At 38.8% G+C, this 24,067-nt stretch overlaps 1 protein-coding gene across 8 annotated transcripts in view; it reads left to right on the top strand.

Annotated features, from left to right (window-relative positions):
• Positions 1-24,067, top strand: part of ADGRB3 (adhesion G protein-coupled receptor B3) — a 474,460-nt gene that overhangs the window by 409,716 nt on the left and 40,677 nt on the right. For all 8 annotated transcript variants that reach the window (XM_075414589.1, XM_075414591.1, XM_075414590.1 and 5 more), the window contains 2 exons: positions 20,418-20,568; positions 21,130-21,199. In XM_075414589.1, the coding sequence (XP_075270704.1) occupies positions 20,418-20,568; positions 21,130-21,199 (221 nt within the window). The remainder of the gene's footprint in view (positions 1-20,417; positions 20,569-21,129; positions 21,200-24,067) is intronic.

The raw sequence follows: 24,067 nt of genomic DNA, 5'->3' as shown, positions 1-24,067 counted from the left end.
ATCACTGTCTTTATAGAATGATGCTCTAAAAATCTATAAAGAGTGTTAGAATGGTTCTTTAATTTTGTATTTTCCTGTGACTTTGTAAAGTCATGAATGTGACTCTATGAATATAAGAATTAAAAACAGTCTGTAAAAATTTCTCCAATTATTTGTCATAGCCGGGTGTCGTCTTAAATTAGAAACACCCTGGGTAGTAGAGGTTTGTCTATAAGTGGCTGAATTTCATGTTTATTCATGGCAGGCTTATGAATTTCCCATTTCATAATTCTTATTCAGAGAGATGTCAGCTTGTTGGACATCAGAACTGCCTTTATTCATCCACCATATTTATTATCATCTCTGCTGTAAATGTACACTTCCTAATCATATATTTGAATATTTAGAACTTGAGATTAAACCATCTCTGAGCCACAACCAGTATTTTTTTATGAATAATGGAAAGACACTGGCAATTTGACAGTCTGAATGACTGTTTTGGAGGTGGTCAGATGGTGAAGATCCACGAGTGACATTCATTAGGTGCACATCTTCCTGACAAGGGCTTTGATGCGGGTGTACAATGAAACACATTCAGGTGGACTTGCCTGGAACATACATTAACATCTGACTGTGATGATGTTTTGGCCAATGGCATTCAAATTAATGCCCAGTGAGCTACAAGCAGCACATATTCCTGTCTGCACATACTTACAAACAAGCAGCTTCCCTGATGGGCTTCAATTAATTCTTTCACAGTTGTGACTTTCTCTTTTCCTCAATATTGCCTGATAAAATCCCTCTTACATTGCTAACATGCAAACTGTGTTGCTATTTTTTAAGGCTTCGTGAGACCTCACTTTTCCTAGTGTTAGGTCTGGGTCTAAATAAAGATTTGTTGGCAAACTGGTATCTCTGATGCTATCTGCTATCTTGTCTTTTATTGGTGTCTTCTTTTAACACTCTGTTTTTGCAGGGTTCAGCAAGACTGAACTGCAGCAGCTAAATCTTTTATTTTTTCCCCTCTATTGCTCCTGGAACCTTCCAATAAGTTTGGCCTTATTGTGTCTAACATTCTTTCTGCATAGCCCATTAATATGAAAAGTCCCTTGTATTCTGTTGTATTCTTTATTCCATTGTCACTCTGGGAAGGGATACATAGGGTCTGCAGCAACGTCACCTGTGGCATACATCAAAACACTTGCCTGATATTGACTGACTACACTACAAGCCAATGATGTTGCTGAAGTTTCAAGGTGGAGCAAGGGGTTCACAGTGATCTTTATTACACAGCCATTTGTAATCTTGGCTTCATTACTGCAGAGATCTGGAGCTGAGTTTCATTCAGAAGTTTCCTCTTTCCCTGTTAATTCATACTTGCAGGAGCATTGCAAGGTCTCTTTTCCTTTATTCCTCCTTTAGACAACAGGCTTCTTTCCACCCCCTGTGTCATGCTGGGTGAACACATAAACAAAGATGTCTAGTATTTGACCTTCAGCTGAAGAAAATCTCAAATGGGGACATATTTTTTGCTTATTGTCCTCACCCCTCTGCCATTTAGAATCCTCTCCTCTGGACAGAAGCACAGACTACCTCCCAACCCACCGCTTCAGCTCTGGATATGAAGACACAGCTCATTTCCTGTGGTCAAACTGACATTTCCCAACACCAGAAATATCAGTCAAAACAAATCTGTTGCACAGATAAAACTGGCAAAAACTGCTGATCAGGGTGAGCTTTGCACTCAAACCCATCTGTAACTAGCAGGAGGCTCCGACCCAGGGACCGCTGCAGGACCTTATGAGCCTTGCAAACCCGACTTGAGCAAACCTCAACACTATGGGGAAAGGGGATGAAACATTTGTTGGTATCATGGCTTTAGAATTTTCTGTGGTGAACGACTCCCTTGCCAATACAAAAAAGCAGACAGAGAGCAAAGATGTGTTCCATTCAGTTCCAGTTGCGCTGGGAAGACTATTTCATTAAAGTTTATCACCACATTTTGGCAGATATAATTCCATTAATTCTAGCTGCTTTACTAAGGCAACAAAATAAATGTCTTAAATCCCTCAGCTCTGGAATAAGTGATGTGTAAGTATGCCTGCTGTATCAATTTTAAACCTGGGACTAGAAAAAAAGGATTAGAACAAGGTGAACCAGTACAATGGCTAGTATAAACTAAAGAAGTGCAAGACTCACATGGTTCTGTTTAACGGGGTTAAGCCACAAGATGAGTGGGAAGCAGTAATTAGAGTAAGTTGTGCTTTTTTATTACAGATGTATATAAATGTACTCTTTATTTGTATCATCAGAATTGTTTTTCTGAAGAAATTTATTTCTGTGACTGAAGCATTCCCCTCCCAAAAAATTTTATTATACAAATGAAATAAAAATAAATACATTTTTTAATGTAAATTTCTAAGAAATTTGTCTAGCACGTACAAGAAAGTGTGGGCAATGATTCTTGTATCAAAACTGAGTGGAAAACACAACACTTCTGTTAACAGAAAGTTAATCCTGAATTAAAGTCCTGTTCATCAATCTGTTAAACCTATCTGCCCCCGCCCCCAAACCCCCAAAGTCCATATAGCTTTTATTGGCTATGTAAATGTGCAATAAGGGTATAAGAGATATGTATCTCCAGCCAGTATTTACAAGAATGATACTTATTTTTTCGGCTCATTAAAAAAACAAAACAAAAAATCCATAAGCACATGCACGAAACAATTTTAAAACAAGAGCACAGCAACTTTGCCCCTAAAAAGGAGTCCAGTGGTTATGAAGGGACAGAAGAGTGATTTTACTGGTTTTCTTTTTCATTTTAAAAGAAGAGAATTTATATAATTATCAGGAGCGACTGGTTGTGCATTTGTGGTGATTGCGTGTGCCCTGGTTGCCAAGAAGGCCAAAGGGATCCTGGGGTACATTAAGAGGAGTGTGGCCAGTAGGGTGAGGGAGGTACTCCTCCCCCTCTACTCTGCCATAGCGAGGCCCCATCTGGAGTAGTGTCCAGTTCTGGGCTCCCCAGTTCAAGAAAGATGAGGAGCTACTGGAGAGAGTCCAGCAGAGGGCTGCAAAGATGATGAGGGGACTGGAGCATCTCTGCTACGAGGAAAGCATGAGGGAGCTGAGCTTGTTTAGCCTGAAGAAGAGAAGGCTGAGAGGGGACCTAATAAATGCTTGTAAATATCTGAAGGGTGGGTGTCAAGAGGATGGGGCCAGACTCTTTTCAGTGATGCTCAGTGACAGGACAAGGGGCAATGGGCACAAACTGAAGCATAGGAAGTTCCGTCTAAACAAGAGGAAGAACTTCCCTCTGAGGGTGACGGAGCACTGGAACAGGCTGCCCAGGGAGGTTGTGGAACCTCCTTCTCTGGAGATATTCAAGACCGGCCTGGACAAGGTCCTGTGCAGCCTGCTCTGGGTGACCCTGCTTGGGCAGGGGGGTTGGACTGGATGACCCACAGAAGTCCCTTCCAACCCCTGCCATTCTGTGATTCTGTGAAACTGCTACACAACAAAACAGCTGTAAAGAGCCATATTCCTTGGCCTGGCTTGCAGAAGCTATGTTACTAGATTTTGAATCAAGTAATTTAACCTGAATTTGCAGATAGCCACAGATTCAAAATAACCTGGGAGATCCTCCATGAACTTGCTACTTTGCTTTTGATGACTCTGGGCATCTTGCTGAGGTTGTCTGCTGCAGTCAGGTAGAATACCAGAAAGAAAAATAATGATATCAACAATACATTGAGTTATTTTTATAGTGTCTGAATCAGTCTCTATGGCAACATTTTTTTAGCCTATTTAGATTTTTTTTTTTAAATCTCTGTCTCTCTCTCCCACTTCTTGCATTATTCTGTTGAGTGACAGGTACTGATAGAAAGACAAAATATAATGTCCACATACAAACATCCGTCGAGTTTGGAAGAGTGGGTTGTTGTTAGCTTTATATTTGACCTTTGCCTTTAGCAGATATTTCAAAGACATTCCTTTAAACTTCTTTCCTTTTATTTCAGAAAAAGTTACTAAGAAAAAATGAAAGATACATTCAGTTTCACATCAAGTTACTCCAAATATGCATAGATATATATTTTTTCCTCTTCAAATCTGAGTGTTTTATGAGAGTGGTGTGTGTGTCATCATTACTGTTTTATAGGTGTGGAGAGGCAAGTACAGACAGGAAAAGAAGAAAATTATACAAGGTCAGCCAGCTAGCTACCTGTTTCACTGGCTCTAGTAGCAGATTTACAAATTTTTAGTACTTTAACATGTGCTTTCTGATACTATACTTTATACCTAAGCTCTCCTTACTTGCAAGGTTTACAACAGAGCAGTTCTGGTTCATTACATAGTTGCCTCTCTTCTCTTGCTGTATAGGACTATACACTGAGAACTGTGAAACTGACTGCCTTAAAAGTCCATTAAATTCATGGAGAAAAAGAAATCTGTATGAAAGTAAAGGAAATTTGTTTTTATAAAATCCCGTCCAGTTATATTAAATCAAAGTATTTCATGTAAGAATAGTAGGTCTGAACCTTATGTTCTTCATTGGAGGAAAAAAAGATAAGACTGAAAAGTGATTGCTATAATGAAGTGCGAATGATATTCCTGGGCAATATAGGACTAAAAGCAGCTGGTGCTGGTTTGGGCTACCTGCATAGAAGAGTTTTACTGAGGGTCTTGGTCCTTTGTGTAAATAGACCAGCAGAGGAGGGCCTGTTCTTCTTCACAACTACATAGATGAAAGGGATTTTCTTCACACAGGCAGAATTCTTATCCCTCATGATTTGACCTGATTTTTAAAATTACCTGATATAATTTTGCTACCTGCCAACTTTATAATATAAAAACAGCCGTGTCAGATCAGCTCAGTGATCTGTCTTGTTCACTGTGCTGTCTACATTAACCAGACACACAGGGAAGAGTATAGGAACAGGGAATGAATGATCCTATCTCTGATATGCTTTCCTGACTTCTTGCAGTCAGCAATTTAAAGATTTTCTGAGCCAGGACTGCATCCAAAGCATCCAGTAGGCAGCCTATTCTCTAATCCACTTAAACTCATTTATCTCTTTGGCTACCTTGAAATCCTAAAGCAGTGAGTTCTACATTTCAGTTTTGTGATCTATCAATGTCACAAAAATAATGTAATATATTGAGCATCCTACTTCTAACACTTAAAATTTTATTTGAATGTAAATTACATTATTTGTATCCTGAGCAGAGTTGCTTGTTTTTACAGTCCCTCACAATAACTGGAAGTAAGTTTTAAAAAGCACCACAGATGAGACTGATTCATGTGTATCCAACACTCAGACAAAATTGCAGATGATCTGCTGCATCCTGTTGGCTGTTATGTTTCATGCAAAAAACAGAGTGCTGTGATACAAGCCAAAGTGTCATCATTTCAGCTTCATCAGAATGTGCTTATATTTTTAAGCATCAGCAATTTTCTTATAAATATTATAAACTCTGCAATTTCATTGAAAATTTAATATTAGAAGGTTTGTGATTTAAAAGAAGAAACTGTAAGAGGAAGTTTTGAAATGTATATGGTGGTAGTTTATTGAGATCAATTGAGTAGTTAGAATGAGTGTTGTTACCAGAAAAGTTTTAAAAAAAGTCCATTAGTGATATCAACCAATACTTTTGTGCCACATATAGACAGAAAGCTGTTTTACGATTGGCAAACTAAGCGTAGAATAATATAGTAAAAAATATTCTTTAAAAATATTTCTAATAGCTAAAAATAGGAAAGTTATTCAGAGGAGAGGGAGAGAGAGGGAAAAAAAAGCCACAAAATATCCGCCTCATCCGGCTGAAGTTGATTCAACAGTAGTTCTAAAGTAATTAGGAGCAAGCACTTACCATAAAGCCGTCACAGCATTACCACCTTCAAGAGTTGAAAACAATCTATCTTTAGAAACTGTGTGCCTAGCACGATTGAGAAGTTAATATTAATGAAGGAAAGAACCAGGAAACAGCAGCACACTTAAAACTAACTAGAGCTAAAATCAATGACAAGAGGCAGTCAGAAGCAGTGGAGTAATTTGTTAAGCAATGATAGATTTGGGTAAGTAGCACTGCAATATCAGTCCCTCTTCTGATATGTGGGGTGAAGATAAATTAGCAGTTTTGTAAACTGAGCAGTTCTGTTTGCCCTTTGACTAATACATGAAACAAGTCTTCAAGAAATGCATTTGCTCCTTCCCTGCCTGGCTTTCACTGCTGTACTTATTCCCAAAGCTATATTAAATCTCATGGGGTAAAGACACTATGAGAATTAAACTTCTGTCAAGGCATCACCCTGAGTGATTATGTTATTAGCAGTCATGTTTATCAGGTCTCCCAGAGTGCTCAGCTCTGTACCAAACTGAGGGAGAGCACCAGGGGTTCCTCCCTCAAGGGGACCACAGTCTGAGTCAGGCACAGAGCAGGTACAATTCAAAACACTAGACACAAAGCAATAAAGATGCAGTTTTATTTAAGTCTGTCCTCTCTTTGTTAAAATATATGTTCTCACTATGATCTGACATGCTTCATTAGGGAATACAAATCATGTTCTTATGAAGAGTTAATATCTTTCCTGTGCATATGCACATGGCCACTGTTCAATGATGAGTGGAGCAGAAGAATAAAGAGCTTAAATAAATATGGGAATCTCAAACCATCTTCTTTGATACAAAAAATATACAGAAGAATAAAGTACATTTTGTTCATAATGGAAGCTTTGTGTACTGTCTGCTTCCTCTTTTTCCTGCTTGTATGTCCACAGCTCAGAAATTGATACAACCTTCTTCAAACTGATCCTGTAGGCTTTCTGGTTCCCTTCTTCTCCCTGGAATAACAAACTTTGAGATACTGCAACTGTTTTACTGCTGTGGGTATCTTTAATAGAAAGGTCTTCACACTCCTTGGCAAGCATTATCTGAGAGCACTGATAAAGCACACATGGAGAAAGCTGCCATGTTGCTAGGCACTAGTTCTCTTTGTAGTTGATCTTGATGAAATCCCTGTGCACTCTCTCCAGTGTCCCTCCACAAAATTTTTCCTTCTTCATTTTGAAACCCTTTTCTCCTCCATGAGGAGGTTCATGTTCTTTGACTCCGTAGGAGTTAAGCAAAGGTGAAACCAGTAGATATGAAGCTTTACAGAGAGTTTTGGAGTCCTAATAAGACTCCCTATAGTGACTCCCATAGGAAGAATATAGTTAGAACACATAGGAGGAAGAACCTTGCACTCATTAGTAGCTGTGAGGAACCAGTGCTATCCAAACAGTAATGATGTCCCAGCTCCTGCTCCAGACTGTGCTGACAGGAGTGGATTCACCTCACCTTACATCCCAAGTATGGTCTAACTCAGCTAACTCTTTTCTGTGGCTCCATGGGAAGAAACAGAGGGAAGTGACATACAGGCAAACCAGGGCCAATAGAAAGTTTGGTATTACCCTTCATCAAGAAATCTGCCTTGAAGCAATACGACGGAGGAGCTATTACTAGTTATAACTCCTCCCGCTGCATCTGGTCCCTCTACAAAACCATTTCATTCTTTGCTCCTTTAAAACACACAGGTCACTACAATATTCCTCTTTAATAATCACAATTTTAAAAGTTTTATTATCATGCTAAAGAAATCCTTATGAAAGATTCCACACTGCTTTGTCAAAAATGTTGTTTTGTCATTACCACAAACCTTTTATCCTGCTTAGTTAACATAGCAGATAAAGAGAAGTGAATGTGATACCTCACAGAATTTCCTCCTTGCTGGAAGACAATGCAAAGGTATAAGCAGCATAAGAAGTTTTACCTTTTACAAAAAAAAAATTCCTGACATTGTGCAGGCATTAAATGGAAGCTAATTTCAAAATATTAACAGACTATAGAAGTTGACACTGTTAACCTATTGTTCTCCTTCCCATTCTTAGTCAATTTTCCATATGCATCTATAGTCACAACCTCTTCTTTCCTCTGACTGTGAAAACTGCTGCTATTTTCTTTCAGCTTCCGTAAATTATCTAATTACCCATCATGTCAGTAGCCATGGTATACAATGACCAGAACTGATGGTCAGACAGAGATGCACAGTGTACTGAAGAACTATGTCCTTTGAATTCCTCAGTGTGCACATGCATCCATCGCTATACAATCTTTCTTCCATGTGAAAATCACTGAGATTTCATTAATATTATTAGAAACCCATAATTACTCAATATTTTCCCTCTCCTTTATTTAAAGGGACTCTAAATTTATAGCTTAATTTCTTTAGCAAAGTTTTCCATAAAATAGAGCCCTCTGTTAAGAATTTCTTTCTTCTAGCCAAAATTTTATCCTTTTGATGAAGCAGCTTCATCGCCATTACATGGATCTCTTCACACGAAGTGAAGAAAGAGATGGATGGCCTCTGAAACAACCCATGTCTAAAGCATTAAAGGCATTACAAATTAATATCATGACCATAAGAGGAATTAATGTGATTCATGATGTTCTTGTATAATAAGTTTGCATTGATTAAGTTGTACATGAACTAGTGCACTGTCAGTTGCCCAAATTGGAGATTCAGGTTTTCACCCCTCACTCCACGTTCACTCTTGAGTACACAGGTTGACAGAATCTGATATAGAGATGTAAAGCAATCCTGTCTGTCTACACAGAATCATGGAACCACAGAATGGTAGGTGTTGGAAGGAACCTCTGGAGATCGTCTAGTCCAACCCCCCTGCCCAAGCAGGGTCACCTACAGCAGGCTGCACAGGACCTTGTCCAGGCCGGTCTTGAATATCTCCAGAGAAGGAGACTCCACAGCCTCCCTGGGCAGCCTGTTCCAGTGCTCCGTCACCCTCAGAGGGAAGAAGTCCTTCCTCATGTTCAGAAGGAACTTCCTATGCTTCAGTTTGTGCCCATTGCCCCTTGTCCTGTCGCTGGGCATCACTGAAAAGAGTCTGACCCCATCCTCTTGACACCCACCCTTAAGATATTTGTAAGCATTTATTAGGTCCCCTCTCAGCCTTCTCTTCTTCAGGCTAAACAAGCCCAGATTCCTCAGCTTTTCCTCGTAGGAGAGATGCTCCAGTCCCCTCACCATCCTGGTAGCCCTCCGCTGGACTCTCTCCAGTAGCTCCTCACCTTTCTTGAACTGGGGAGCCCAGAACTGGACAGAGTACTCCAGATGGGGCCTCACTATGGCAGAGCAGAGGGGGAGGAGAACCTCCCTCACCCTTCTGGCCACACTCCTCTTAATGTACCCCAGGATCCCTTTGGCCTTCTTGGCAGCCAGGGCACACTGCTGCCTCATGGTCTTCTATCTGCTGTAAATTTTGCTTTGCAATGCATAAACCATCAAAGGCTCTCTCTATCTCCACTTGCTTTGCTAGTGTAACAGTCTGTGCTCTGATTCTAACACCACATAGAAAGAGTACATATTTCTGAAAAAGAAAAAATCAGGTTTTCAATTAAATGAAACAGTAAAAAGTGTAGCTTGCGTGTGTACACATACATATCCCATTATCAACTTTCAGATGCATTTACATCAATTTTTTTAAAAGTGCCTGTCTGTGTGTGTGTCTATACGCTATATGAACACTGACTGCTTGGAAAGCCTCTATTCTGCTCTCTTCATAGGCACACGCATGCACACACACATGCACACTTGGGTTCAGTGTTAGGTTCCTGAACTGGGATTGACTGGGATGGAATTCATTGTCTTCACAGGAGCCCATATGGTGCTGTGTTTTGGATTTGTGACTAAAACAGTGTTGCTAATGCTAATGTTTTAGGTATTGCTGAGCAGTGCTCACACAGCATCAAGACCTTCTCCATTTCTCAGCTGCCTTGCCAGCGAGTTGGCTGGGGGTGGCAAGAAGCTGGAAAGGGACACAGCCAGGACAGCTGACCCCAAATGACCAAAGAGATATTCTGTATCATATGAAAATGTGCTCAGCAGTACAACTGGGGGTAGTCTTTCCAAGGTAGCTGTTGCTTGGAGACTGACTGGGCAACAGTCTGCTAGTGGGAGGTGGTGAGAGATTGCCTTTACATCACTTGGTGCAGTTTTTTTTCCTTCACTTTATTAAACTGTCTTTATCTCGACCCACAAGTTTTTGTCACTTTTGCTCTTCAGATTCTCTCCCCCATCCTGCTGGGGAGAGTGAGCAAGGGATCAGGTGGTTGCTTAGCTGCTGGCCGAGGTCAGCCCACCACATTTGCTCAAACCCACCACATGTTTTACTGGATAAGAGAACAAAGCCAAAATGTTCTACTTGTCTCCGTTGGTGGGCTTGACCCCAATCGCTGGCATAAAGTCATCCATACTCTTCAAGCACTAGCATGCCTCCTGGCACAATTTTTGTCCCACACTAACTAGCATTATTCCAGTCAACGCCTTGAGTTTGGGGGAGCTGGAATTGGCAAAGGACCAGTGACAGCAGGCTGTTTGGATGTGGCTACCTTATTTTGGAGTACAAAAAAATTTGCTAATATAGACATTTGCTGTATGATTCCAGCTGGCTGCAGGGTGAGTGAGTGCTTTCTAAACCATTTTATTTGCAAGTACAAATAGATGTAGCCATAATGTTTCTTTAAAAAAATTAGTTTATCAGTTATTTTTAAAAAATAAACCGAAGTCATGTGGTATGAGAAGACTTTGGATGACCACAGTCATGTAGATACTATCTCCCTTTCCTGGATTATTTTTATTTTGGACTTAAATTACTTCTGTCCAAAGGGACCATTTTTCACTGTCTCCATACTGCTAATTCTAAGAAGAAAACTGAGCATGCTTGAAATCTTAGGGGCAAAATAATCCTTTTTCCTGTAACCATTATTCTTATATGAAGACTTTTTAAGACCTATGTATACATTTCTGATTTTAAAAAAAAAAAATGAAAAAGAATAAGGGTAGGAGACATATAGCAAAGTTGTAATACTATTGCAAAGCTGTTGCTTCAATGGTTTCAGTCAATAGTGTACAGAGATGGAACTGTTACACTTATCCAGAGAAGGGATGTTTGTTGACACCAATATTCCAGACAAGAAGATGAACTGTGTTCATATGGCAGGACTGTAATCATCGCAGTCAGACTAAGTGAAAGGCAACTACAGCCTTTGTTGTTGAACTTCTTACTCTAGTCATCATTTTGATTGTTGTGGAAACTCCATAAAATTACAGCAATTTTACTGTTAGTAAATGAGGTCAAAATTTAAAATAAAGCAAACAGATGATCTGATTTAAGAGATATTCAAGTGACAATCACATTTTCCTAAAAGAAAAAATTATTTGACAAGTTTTCACCCATGTAGCATCGAGAGGCAACAGAAAGCATTTTCTGTCTACCCAGTGAGGGCTTTTCCTGGTAATTTTTCCATTAAGGCATCAGTTTGCACTGGCTGCACTTGGATCCTCCTATAGGAATTTGAAATCTCACATACCGGGCTCCACTGTCTTGAACATATCAGTATCCATTCTGTTACCCTCTTATGTTATGCTGTCTCTTCAGGGAAGCTCCTTCAATTCCTTGCCTTTGTCAGTGTCCAGACACCTCCTCTTCTTTTCCTCAGAACTGCATAAGGAATTTGCTCAACTGTGCTCTGAACTACTCTCTTCTTTAGCTGCAGTCATTGCTGACTCATGTGTAACCTTGTGCTTAGCTCAGCCACCCCTTCATTATCAATCCTGGCTCATTGCCCCTAGCTACTCACACAGCCCCCACAGTGAACTTTTAAATAAATCAACGTTAGGAAGACTCAGGACCTTTGGAACAGTCTCGCATGGGTTGCTCATCACTCTAATTGACTGACCCTTCATTCTTCTCCAAACAGGTCTAGCCACTAGTATGCTAATGCAACCAAGTATTTTCACTTGCAACAACCCCAAGAAAGATCTAAAAATCTGGGTGTCTTTATGTAATAAATTGAAAAGAACATAAAGCATGCTGTTTTATGTTATAACCAAACAGCTTTTGCTTCATTGCTAATGCAGTGGTCTCACTATTGTATCTCTCCAGACCTGCCAATAACATTTGTCTTCATTTAAGAGGGGACAGTACACATTCGATATTTTAACATAAAACCAGGGTCTAAAAACAGTTTCTGTAAAACAACTGTCCTGAAAACCAAAGTATAATAACATCAGTGAAGCCTGTTTATTATTTATCCATAATCTCCACCTTAATTTGCAGAATTCCCAAGTAAATAGAATTGTTTCTGACAGCCCAGTAGAACCACTTTGACAGCCAGCATGCATTCTCTTTTTTCCTGTGAGTCACAGCCAGTTACAGAGACTTTTCAGGCCAAATTGCACTTTCATCGATATCAGTCTAGTCCCTTATGTTCACACTACACCGTCAGTTCTGGTTCTATAACACTGTTACAATCAGTGATGTGAAACTACTTAAGAACTTCAGTTCTTCAATAGGTTTCAGAGACCAGGTTGATTTTGCTTATCCACCAATTCAAAAAACAAATCTACATTTTATCCATCTTTCAATAAGAAATCTTTCAGACTTAGTAATGCAAAACCGCACAAAGCTAATTTTTCAAGATAGTATCACCTTGAATTTAACTTTTTAATTGTCTTTCCTCGATAGGTCAGTAATGAGGAAGCTGTTTTAACAAAACATGCCAGTGATTTCCACTTTTTTCTTGAACTGAGCAGGATCACTTTATATTCAAAAGGTTCATTTTTCAGAAAAAAATACCAAATACAAGAAAAATATGAGAACTAAGAAATGGTGTTCTCTGGCACAATGAAACACCACTGCTACAAAACAGCAATAGCAATTTGAGATTAATTAGTCAGGAAAAAGTTGAAAAACTTGTATTTAAATGGATTTTATGCTTCAGACTTGTAAAGGGCTTACTTTCTTTTATGTCTGCCTGAAAACCTGCTGTTCTGAGCTTCATAAACTTCACAACGCATTCATGTGAGGATGTAGTTAAAATACTAAGTTATTTTGTCCTGACAGAATTGACATTTTCCTTATTTAAAGTGTTTAACATCAAAGCCAACAGAATAAATTCATGATGTGAAGTAAGCCATATTCACTCAGCAAAAAAATATTCATCCAATATTTTGTAAGCATTTAAAACACTAAGGATAGCAAGCAAGATCACAAGCCTCTGCTCGTGCACCTTTCATCCCTTATTCTACAGGTGTAATGTCCAATGTAAAGCCCACTTAAATTAATGGGACTTTTCCCCCCGACTTTGGAAATAATCCTGTAAACAATTAGAGGACCCTATTACTGTACTTCTTGCCTGCCCAGAATAAATATACATGTTCACAGAACAGAGGCAAAAAGGGAAGAGCTTCCCTTGCCAGGTTTTGTAATCGAAGAAATTAAATTGCCTCTGAGTAACCTGTTCTGTGATATTGCTTGTGCTGAGCTCGTTTGCTTGAATGTAACCTAGCAATAACAATCCAAACCAGGAGGAAGAGTAAAACGAGTATGAGTGTGAGGAAACTGTATGAGAACTGTCTTCCAGCTGGCTTTCAATTTACAATAGGCATGCCACCAAGAAAGCAGTTCTGAGTTAACACATTACAAACCCGTGCGTTGCACTGACAATCTCAAGAGAATGCTGAGAACAACAGAGAATGAATTTTACTGTCTCATGTGTTAGTAATAGCTGAGCATATTATAAATTATCCAGCTGGACTTCTTGCCTCTATCCCAACCAGTAACCAAAATGAGCCAGAAATATTTCTATAGCCCCAAGGCAAACTAGCACAGGACTTGCAGGCATGACAACTGAGCCCTCCAGGGCAGGAGGGTAGTTGTGTGCAAGCTGATCATCAGGCAGGGCTCCTGGCCCAGGCTCTCCTTCAGTCTGTGCAGGGTATTCCATATGATGTGCCGTCATGCTGGGTTCCGGTGGGGGGGGAGCGGGGTGGCGGGAACTCACTCGCGGCTCGGGAGCGCGCGGCGGCAGTCTGGGAGAGCAGCTCTGTTCTGCGGGCTCTGTTCTGAGGGTTTGTTTTGTGTATTCCCCTTTTCTGTATCGTTGTTGTCACTGTTGTCTTTGTTTGCTGTTCTGTTAAACTGCCCTTATCACAACCTACCAGTTTCTGCCTGTTTCTTTCCATTCTCCTCCGCGCCCCAGCGGGAGGAGGGGCAGCCACGTGGTGCTTTTTTTGCCGGCCACAGCCAAACCATAACAGTAACTTCCATGAATTCTTTTCTACCCCAAAAATGTAAGACTAGCCCTTCACATCTACATAATAGAATGATTTTGTACTATGTGTATTATAAGGTCTGGAGAAGAATAAGGACTAGCAAAGGAATTTCTCTGGATAAAAAAAAAAGATTAGTTCTTTATAGAAAGAACTGAGGGGTGTGAAAGTACAAGTATACGGTATCAAATTTAAAAGCAGAGGTTATTGATAGCAGTGACAGAGGTGACAACTACCAAATGAGAACTTTTAAGAAAAAGAGCTGCAAAGGGCAGAAGCTGAAAAGAAGGCTCCGTACACTTTTTGTGGATCAGATACGAGCAGCACCGCTATTGCTAGACTCGACACATGGGAAAAAATGGGAGGCATTCTGACTGATCTCCGTCATATGTAAGTGTCAATAAAGATAGTGAATGCTTTACTCACAGAGAGGTAATTTTTGGAAATACCTTTGAGATTAATGTTGGAAAAAGAGTAGCAAGAATTGAATATGTCAGTAAAGCATCTACAGGAACTTTAGGTGAAAACAAGACAACAGATATTTAAAGTGTGTCTGGAAAGTGCAAATGCAGAGAAAACTTACAGTTTAAAGTATAAGGTTTTTTTCAGTCACACTTAGAGCATTGCAGTAGCATCACTGGGGTTATACTGTCAGATAAGAGGACAGCCAGAAACGAAGACAAGATATGACAGACAAACAAACCTTAAATCAAAATAGCTGAAGAAATTGTGCTGCACCCTGAGGCTGGGCACATGCAGTGGCCTCAAAGTTTAACAACTGTTGTAACAATTTGGACACGATACCAAAAAAAAAAAAAAAATTTATACCAAAAATATCTTCCTGTGCCATTGTCCTGCTGTTGATGATACAGATGTCCTTTGTGTGACTAGTTGTAAACTAAACCAAAGGAACTGAAGAAACAGCTGGGTCATTTACAGCCAGCTTACAAGCTATTTATCAGAACCTAGAAAGGCATCTTGCTTGTTAAGGGCAAAAAAAAATGATTAAGCGGAACAAAAAATTGAGTGTCCTTAGTTATTGCTCATTATCTTTGTGGGGGAGATCATGTAACCACTCAAAACACACTGCAGTTGCACTAGAAAATTAGCTTGCTCTAAAAATGCAAGTAAAGGTTACTATTCACGTAGTCTTGTACCGCATGCAGAATCCTACAGTATAATAATTAACTGTGCATATCTCTTCACATAAATCCTCACAAAGCCAAATGCTAATTATTTTGGGTTATCATGTCAGATATCAGAATACAGTGTAATGAAGTTAAACCACTTGAGCCTTCAACTTTTAGGGACACTGGAGAAGATTTTTAGAAGATCTAAAAGTTTGTCTTTAAGCTAATTAAAGTTTCATAGCTGTTAATTTAAAATATGGATAACATTATTTTAGAACAATTCATTCCACCATAGTGCGGTTTTCAGTATGGGTATCAGACTGTCTGAATCCGGTGCTTGAACAAGTAGTGTTAGCAGTACTTGAGCCTGGCAAAAGAGAAGAATGTGGAATTTGTTAAATGAAATGGTAATCTCAAAGCTTTATGGTGTCAGTAATATTCATGATCCTGGAAGAGAAACTTGAAAGTCTACAGCTATGATTTCTCAGGCAGTTAAGATACTAAGAGTTTCAGAAATGTTTACAACTGAAGACACAGCCTTCTTTGTCATATTTTTTGGTCATTGAAAATGCATCCCCCTTCCAGAAAAATACTCCTGAGATGCAAACCCTTACTTCTTTGTCCCACAGCCTCTGAAAGTCCATCTACTATTTTATGGCAGTTTACTCTAGAAATCAGAATGTTATCTAGAATTCAATATTATCTATCTATCTATCTCTCTCTCTCTGTATCTCTCTCTATCTGTTATCTATATCTATCTATATACAGTATACTGTATCCCTGTATTCTGACAGTGCCTGCCATTCCTGAGACAAAGGTACTGTATTGTGTAAATCACTTTAAAAATCAATACTAATAAAAAATCAAATAAAGAATAATAAGCGGTATTTTCCTTTATTAATTTATATTTTTAATTTAAATAAGAAAAAGATAAACTGTTTTATAGTTGTGGACTAGAGAGTCACAAAAAACAATTTAAAAAACAGGTTTGACGTAGAATTGTATTTCTGCGCTTTGCTATGTCCATTGCACTCTCTTTGTTTTGGTTGTTCTTTTTTTCATTTATTCTGTATTGTGCTTTTTGTTCGTGTATTCAGTGCATGGTCAGAACTTCAGAAGAATAAAATTAGCACCCATTTAATTTAACTCTTTAGGATTATCTCTTCAGAGCTAAATCAAGGGCAAGATTTTTTTTTAATCTCGAAGAAATTGTATTATTTAAATGATTTTCTTCTAGTTTTCATTTCTACTTCAGGACTCTCGTGGTTTAACCCAAGCCAGAAGCTAAGCACAAGACAATGACAAATACAGCTGAGTGGATTTCAGTCCTATTCATTTTACCATCACCAACACAGATTTCATTTTTCATGGTCATTTTCCAGTAGCTTTGATTCTTATACTATTTATCAGAACCCAGAGACAGGCAACTAGTCTGTTGAAGGAAAAAAAACCTGTTTCAGGGCAAGAGGATAAATCAAGTGTTCTTACTTAACCTGCTGTGTGGAAGATACGTTCATATTGCTATTAAAAAACACCCATTGTTCAATTTAAAAAATCTACAACCAGATGTTCCAAAAATAAAGATAAATTATTATTTTTAGGTTGCATTTATGACCTACTTTTTGTAGGTCATAAAAATGGAGAAATATTCTTTATATTATGCGTCATTATTACATAAAAATATTAATCACTAGAATAATTAGTTTTGAATTTCATAGTGTTTCACATTTCTCAGCTGTGCTTCAGTACCCTCATTCAAAGTGGGTGTTTTACAAGAATGAAAGAAGGAAATAATTTGATACCTGATGTGAGCTCTTGCTTTCAATAATATATTGCTTATTAAAAGGGGATGAATGGTCTTACTTAGATATTCAAGGTAGCTAAACACTTGAGGCTCAATTAAAGCTCATGAAATTGTGCATTCTGAGGACAGATAAGCTCCCTTCCCCCCACCTGTAATTAGAATTAAATATGGGGAGCTGAGAACAGCAGCAATGAGAGGAAGAGGAGGTTAGAGTAACAGAGATGACTTAATTTCAGAAGCTTGAAGAAATAGTGAATAAATTAGGCTCCTAAGATTCATTTTGTTACAAGTTGGCAGGTGCTCAGTGTAGGTAATTTATTCAGCGAGTTTTAATAAACTAGAATCAGAAACAAATAAGAAGTACCTCCTCCTAAAGCAGTGGGGAAGATGTGTACCGCTATCTCTCAGTGCAGACAAGCGGACACACTGTGGCTTTCTGTGAGTGATGGGCCACAAGGTTTTAGTGATGCTGCTGCATGTGTAGCAAAGTGAGGGGAGGTTGTGATCCCTCGGCAGGGGAGAAGAGGAGAGGGAGAAGGACACATTGGGAGTAGTCCATGACCTGGTGAGAAAGAAAAAAGCACTAATACAGTACTTGCTAGAATTATGGCTCCCTGGCAAAAGATACACAACGCCCCATTTAGTAACAACTTTTGGTGAAAATGAATTTTTGTTCCTATTTGGAAACAGACTTCCCAGATATAGCACTTTCCCAGACAGCACAGCATTGTTTGTTTATTTGCTTATCAAAGGGAAGAATACAGAAGTACATAAAAGCCAGATTTCCAAGGGGGTATTGTTCAACTGTGCTGAGCCCATGGCTACACCTGGGAGAGGGGAGTTTCATTTGCCAGGACTGCTTCTCTGCCTGGGGGAGGAGGGAGGAGGGAGACTGAGTTCACTTCAGGCACTGCCTGCACATGATTCTGTCATCACAATCCCGCAGAGGTTGTTAGGTGATGTTTTGAGGCTGATTTGCAGCTTTCTGATGATATGTGATGCAAGTACGCAGTTATATCTGTGACACAGACTTACCATCAGTGTTTATTAAAGACCCCTGTCTGCCATTCAGAAGAGTTAGTTATAATCAGCAGTCATATATTCCAGCCAGAGCACAGATCGCTGCTGATAAAACTTGCTTCTGTCTTCTCATTTTGTGATCAACATGATCATTAACATTTCCATCACAGTTCTTTCTTCCACAATAGCCGTGTCCACATTTGCGTCTGATTATCATCAACTATCTTTCTTTCAATATATGGGATAAATTATGAACTAAATCCTACAGCCTATATTCAGCCATAAGAGTTAGAAATGTTTTGACCAAAAAGATCAGAATTTGCTTCTATTCACATTATTTATAAGGGAAATAGTATATTCACATTTTTTTCAGGGCAATACTGTGTTTTGCCTAAGCAGTTTCTGCCTAAAAGATTCTGTACTATTCCTCAAAAGTCATTTTATTGTCATATTCTCATTCCAACAGAACATGCTAGTTTTTACAAAAACATTGGTAGGAAAGCAAATTAAAGTTGCATAGTGGGAATTCATAACATATGAGCCAGCTAGTAGAAGAAGGACATTTCCGTATTTTCTATTATATTTATTGTGTGCTTCACTGCATAGCTTTCATTTTGGATAAGTATTTATTTTTCATATACAGGTAATACTGCCATCAGTGAGGCTTTAACAGGATAGATTTTATGAATCCATATACTTTAGGGACATCTAAACATAAGAATTAATGCCAAAATCTAGGATGGAATGACTGCGAATTTTAAGGATCCTCTGGTTTTTTTCCAGTTTACATTTCTTGCTTTTTAAAAATAGCCAATAGTTGTCTTCCATATAATTATACGCAAACTCTTTCCCCCAGATTTAAACAGACAATTTGATCCAGGATTAGAAAGCAAGGTGCTTGTCGCAGCAGTAAATTTATATCAGGAAATCATTAAGATTTGTCTCTTTAAGTGTATAACTTTTCGAAAGTTCGGAGGTTGATATCGGCTAATGCTAATGTCAGCTGATATCAGCTATCAGCTATGTAACTGAGATAACTATTGAACTGACACAACGGATTCAGAGAAGAATCTAGGAAAATTAACACACAATAAAAAAATCAAAAATAAAAATACCTGAAAGTAATTAGGAATATAAAATTAACTAAAAAGCACAAGTAGTGTCATAAATGTCTTATCCTTCCCAAAGTTTTGTAGCTACCAGCCTTGATTCGACAACATATGCAAGCATCTATTTATAATTAGTAACTTGCAGATTTTCTCCCTAAATAGTTTGCTGAACTTGGATTTTAGTAAAAAAATTCACTAGCCTTTTGTGACATGAGTGTAAGATAGCTTTTAGATGTGTATGCTGCATAAAAAATATTCATAAAAATAATACCTACGTTTCTCAACTACAATCTTGCATTGCTAATATAGGGTGTGTGAAATATTTTTTATTTTAACCTTGGTATAATTTTGACACTTCAAATTGTGATAAGGATGAATTGTGATACGGATATTGTCAACATTAGTGGTGTGGTTTTGGTTCTGGAGTACAATGCACACTGCATTTTATAGCCTGCAACTGGCATTTTAAGCAACACAGTGGATGGTAGATCATCATTTATGCCACGAAGCTCATTTATATAAGCTACAATGTCAAGTTTAATTAAGGGCTACAGTGACAAAAGAAAGCCGATTGCATGTGCCCAAAATACTTCTCATATGACAAATGACTGACACCCATAAAAACAATATCCAGGGTAATTATTAAGGTTATGATACTTAAATCTGACTAAAAAGATCTCAGGCAGTGTATTCCAATAGATTGATGTTCTAGAAGATTTAAATAAAGAATCAAACAAATCAAACTTAATCTGTTTCTTAAAATTCAGATTTACAGTCAGGATCTTTCTGCATGGAGGGAAAGAAAATATAACTGGCAATTAGAAGCATTTGTATCCCCACATTTTCTTTATTCAGCTCTGTGAGATTTTGTAATCAGTAGCTCTGTAACTTGCTTGCCACAATGTCTTTATGACGATTTCTGGTCAAAGTCAATGTATAGAGAAAAATCTGGTGGCATTATTTATTTTGTGTTCTTTGTCCCTGCTCAGCACACTCAGTGTTTGGGAAAATAGTCAAAACCTCTTCTGGCTAATCCCCATCAACATCTCTCTTTTTTTCACTCTCTCTTTGTGGCCGTCACATCATAAAGGGGGAGTTGATGCTAAGGATAAAGGTCAAGATGATAGAGTATGACAAGTCTTTGAATTGAAAAGAGAAATGAGTGTCCCTAAGTATTCAGCATGAGCTTCTCTTTGCTCCCTGCAGGGCATCTGCACCACAACCACTGCATTTTTACACTTCTTCTTCTTAGCTTCATTCTGTTGGGTTTTGACAGAAGCGTGGCAGTCATACATGGCTGTTACTGGAAAAATTAGGACACGGCTCATAAGGAAACGTTTCCTGTGCCTTGGATGGGGTAAGTTCATAAAATTCATTTCCTCAGAATCATGGGAATGAAACATTTAATGCAGTGACAATGTCAAGAACATAATCATTTCCCTCAGTAAACCCGAATGATAGTAGACAGCACATTGCTAAAAGAAAAACTATGATGATAGGAGCCTTTCCACTTCATCTCAGGCTATGCTGGTGTATATTGCAGCATTCTTTTATAAATATATTTTAACAAAATTTTAGATTTTCAGCAAAGTAGTGTAATATCAGGAAATCAGAATAAAACAAAAAAAAACGTGCACTGAATATTTATGAAGCCTCTTCCTATTTAACTTTAAGACCTGTCAAATGTACCAGTAATTTAGCTACATCAATGTGGTGCACCGTGGGCAGAAAACAGTGTCCTCCTCCCTGCCAGTGCTTCAGAAAAACAAGTCCTGCAATAGCACCGTGCTTCATTAAATGATTCATTCCATGTAAAATTATCCATTTTACATTAGCTTGCCCTGTCAATTTTTGTCCAGGCAGAACAGCAATATTTTGCTCAGCATCTAATGTTTATTACTGTTCTGGTTTTTTTCAGGTTTACCAGCATTAGTGGTTGCAATATCCATAGGCTTTACCAAGACAAAAGGATATGGAACAGCTCATTAGTAAGTCAATCTGAAATGATAAATTATGTTTTTAATTAACAAGACTGTCATACACATTAGGAATTACATAGCATAGTCTAAAGGCTCTACAGGTATTCATTCACACTTGGAACTGCCCTAAGAGTCACTGAGTGGTCCACAAAAGAACAAAGAGAAAACCATATGCCGGTCTTGGACTGAGCTCAGCACCTAACATTTATAGACACCTAACATTTACCAAAGAGAACATTAAATGTTATGGCTAGCCTTCACCAACCTCTAAACATGTCTAAAATTGTACAGACAAGAGTGTCTTTCGCACTCAGGTTTTGGCCCACCAAGCAAGGACCTCAGCTTCAATGTCCCTGGGCTGCTTGGAGCCAAGGCACCGCAGAAATCTCGAAATAGCTCTCCTGTTCACTCTCTCTCTCCTGTGTGCCTGATCCAGCCCATATCCCGGACTGGGCTGTACCTGAGAGGCAGTGAGGAAGAAATCTGTGTACTTCATTTACATTTTGTTAATACAGTTCCTGTTTAGCCAGCTGGCTGGTTACAGTGCGTATTTAGCACCCTGGAAAGTTCACTCTTCAGCGAGGCTGCCCTTCGGTTGTCTCCTGCTGAAGAAGGAGCTTGGGCTGAGAGTCCGTTCTGCCAGCAGAGTACTCCAACCACTGAGACGTTATGTATGCAAGAGTGCATTTCCTTCGGTCGTCCTCTTTGGAGCTCTCCTCACATTGCATAAGAAACTAAGTATGGATCTGGACAGAAAGAGAAGAAATATGACTCTGTAGCCTGGTAATGAGGAAATTCATCAGAGATGTGGATGAGTTAGATCAAGTCCTCGCCTGAAAGAATATTTAATTATTCTCCTTAGCATCGTCACTGAGTGAGGTCAGGATTCCCCCTCCTTGCCCTGTGTGTCCCACCATTTTAGCACATGGAGGAAGAGGAGGCTTCAAGCCCTCACTCCAGCTCTGGGTGGATAAGGATTGAAAAACATATCTCCTCCTGAATACCTGCTCTAATCAGCAAGTTCTTCAGCTTTGAACTGTCACAATGCGCGTCTTCCATTTTTTTAATGAGGAAGGGCTTACCTAATTGAAGTGTGTAACTGTGGGCCAGCACTCATAGTTGGCAATTGTTAGTGAAAGAATGGTCTTAGCCATCTTTTGTGAGTTATATTGAGGTCCTGCTCCTCTGACATTTTTTCTAACTAATATGTGCTCATCTTGCTGGCGCTTTTATTATTTAGTCCTTGAACCAGGACTGGAGAACCATTTAGGCTGAGAGAATTACAAATCAGAAGATTACAACGTCCAGACCCCACCGGGATTGTAGCTCTGTCCCTTGCAGGATCAGTCCCATTGCACTTACTCTACTGAAATCATCCATGTGTGACTACTTGCTTTAGTTAGTGTTGCTTCCTGCTTCCTTCCTGGGCTAAATGCATTTTTAAAAGAGGATTTACTGAAATATTTAAACAAAGCAACAAATCATTCATTAAGGGTAACCTGGAAATTAAAAAAGGTACATGTAACAGCTCCTCTCCTAGGACCCAAAATCAGCTGACACAGTACCGTGGGACAAAAGCAGAAAAGGAGGTGTACAAGGGACAAACAGAACCACAATACAGCGTTTTCATCTTATTTGAAAATACATTTTCTTGGCATTTAACATCAGAATTACGTAAGGAAAACGGGGAGTGCAAGGAATGGAGATTCCTCCTCTGTCACCAACTGCTGTGCTGTCCCACTCTAGAAACCAAGAAAGAATGGTGTCATATAACAGCTGTGGGCCTGTGTGAAAGCAGAGCTCCTGTCCTGCTCCTCCTCCCATACCTAAAGTACTGGTGTGAGTTTTTTAACTGCTTACACTGTATTTGGCCTGTTTGGCTGCAATCAGTTACACACATGCTGCTATCAGAAATGCGTCCTGTTGCAAACTATTCCGGTTTGTAAGACGCTATTTATGAAAAAGGCATTTCCAAATGGAGAATATTGACAGTGAAAATGAAGGAATGATTCCAGTTCAATAGCCCCACACATGAAGAGATTGACAGAAATGGAGAAGACCCAAGGATCTTCAAAGCAGATTTCAGTTTCATACCTTATATGACTGATGGGCGTGTCTTGAATTGTTCATGCTAGAACAAATTCTGTGATCAACAGCTTCTGATTTCTATCTTTTTCTTTCAGCCTTAATTATTAGACAGTTATATTACTGTACATTTAAAACTACTTATGAAAATTGTTTTGCACAGACACTTGTACGGATGGAGATATAGAAGCTGAATGGATTTCCTAAAAATAAAAAAAACCCCACAGTGACAAGCTTTTAGATATTTCAGGATATTTGAAAAAGATTTGTGTATCTGAAAGCTGGATTGCTATTTCCAACTATTTCTGTGAGTCTAATAAGTATTGCTGTCTCTTCAGATGATCAGAGATATTAAAGTACCACTACTGCAAGTTATTGTTAATAAACCTGCGTGACCTACTCGTGTTTACATACAGTGCTATACTTTAATGAGCACTGCAGATAACTTCGAGGAATTTGTTATATGAGCAAAAAATAAAATTCTGTCATAGTCATGTTCTCTTAAGAGAAGGAACTATTCTCCTGGAGAGCATCAAACAACTCACAAAACGTACAGGACATAGGAACAAGCCTGCAGATACTTCACTACTCAGCAGAATTTTACGACCATGTAACTTAGTCCCATAAAACCTCTAGTGGATACTCTAAATACAAGTCCGCTTATATGGCTTTCTGCTAAGTGGGCATCAGGAAGAAAGAAGACAGAAGAGAAGAACAAAATAAAAACTACTATAAAGTATACAAAAAAAGCTATCAGAGCAAAGAAAAAAGAGAAAAAGGAAAAAATAGTAA

The sequence above is a fragment of the Opisthocomus hoazin genome, chromosome 2 (genome assembly GCF_030867145.1).
Source record: "Opisthocomus hoazin isolate bOpiHoa1 chromosome 2, bOpiHoa1.hap1, whole genome shotgun sequence".
NCBI classification, from domain to species: Eukaryota; Metazoa; Chordata; class Aves; order Opisthocomiformes; family Opisthocomidae; genus Opisthocomus; species Opisthocomus hoazin.
The sequence above is the reverse complement of the archived record's forward strand: the minus strand, read 5'-3'. Positions and strand labels throughout refer to the sequence as shown.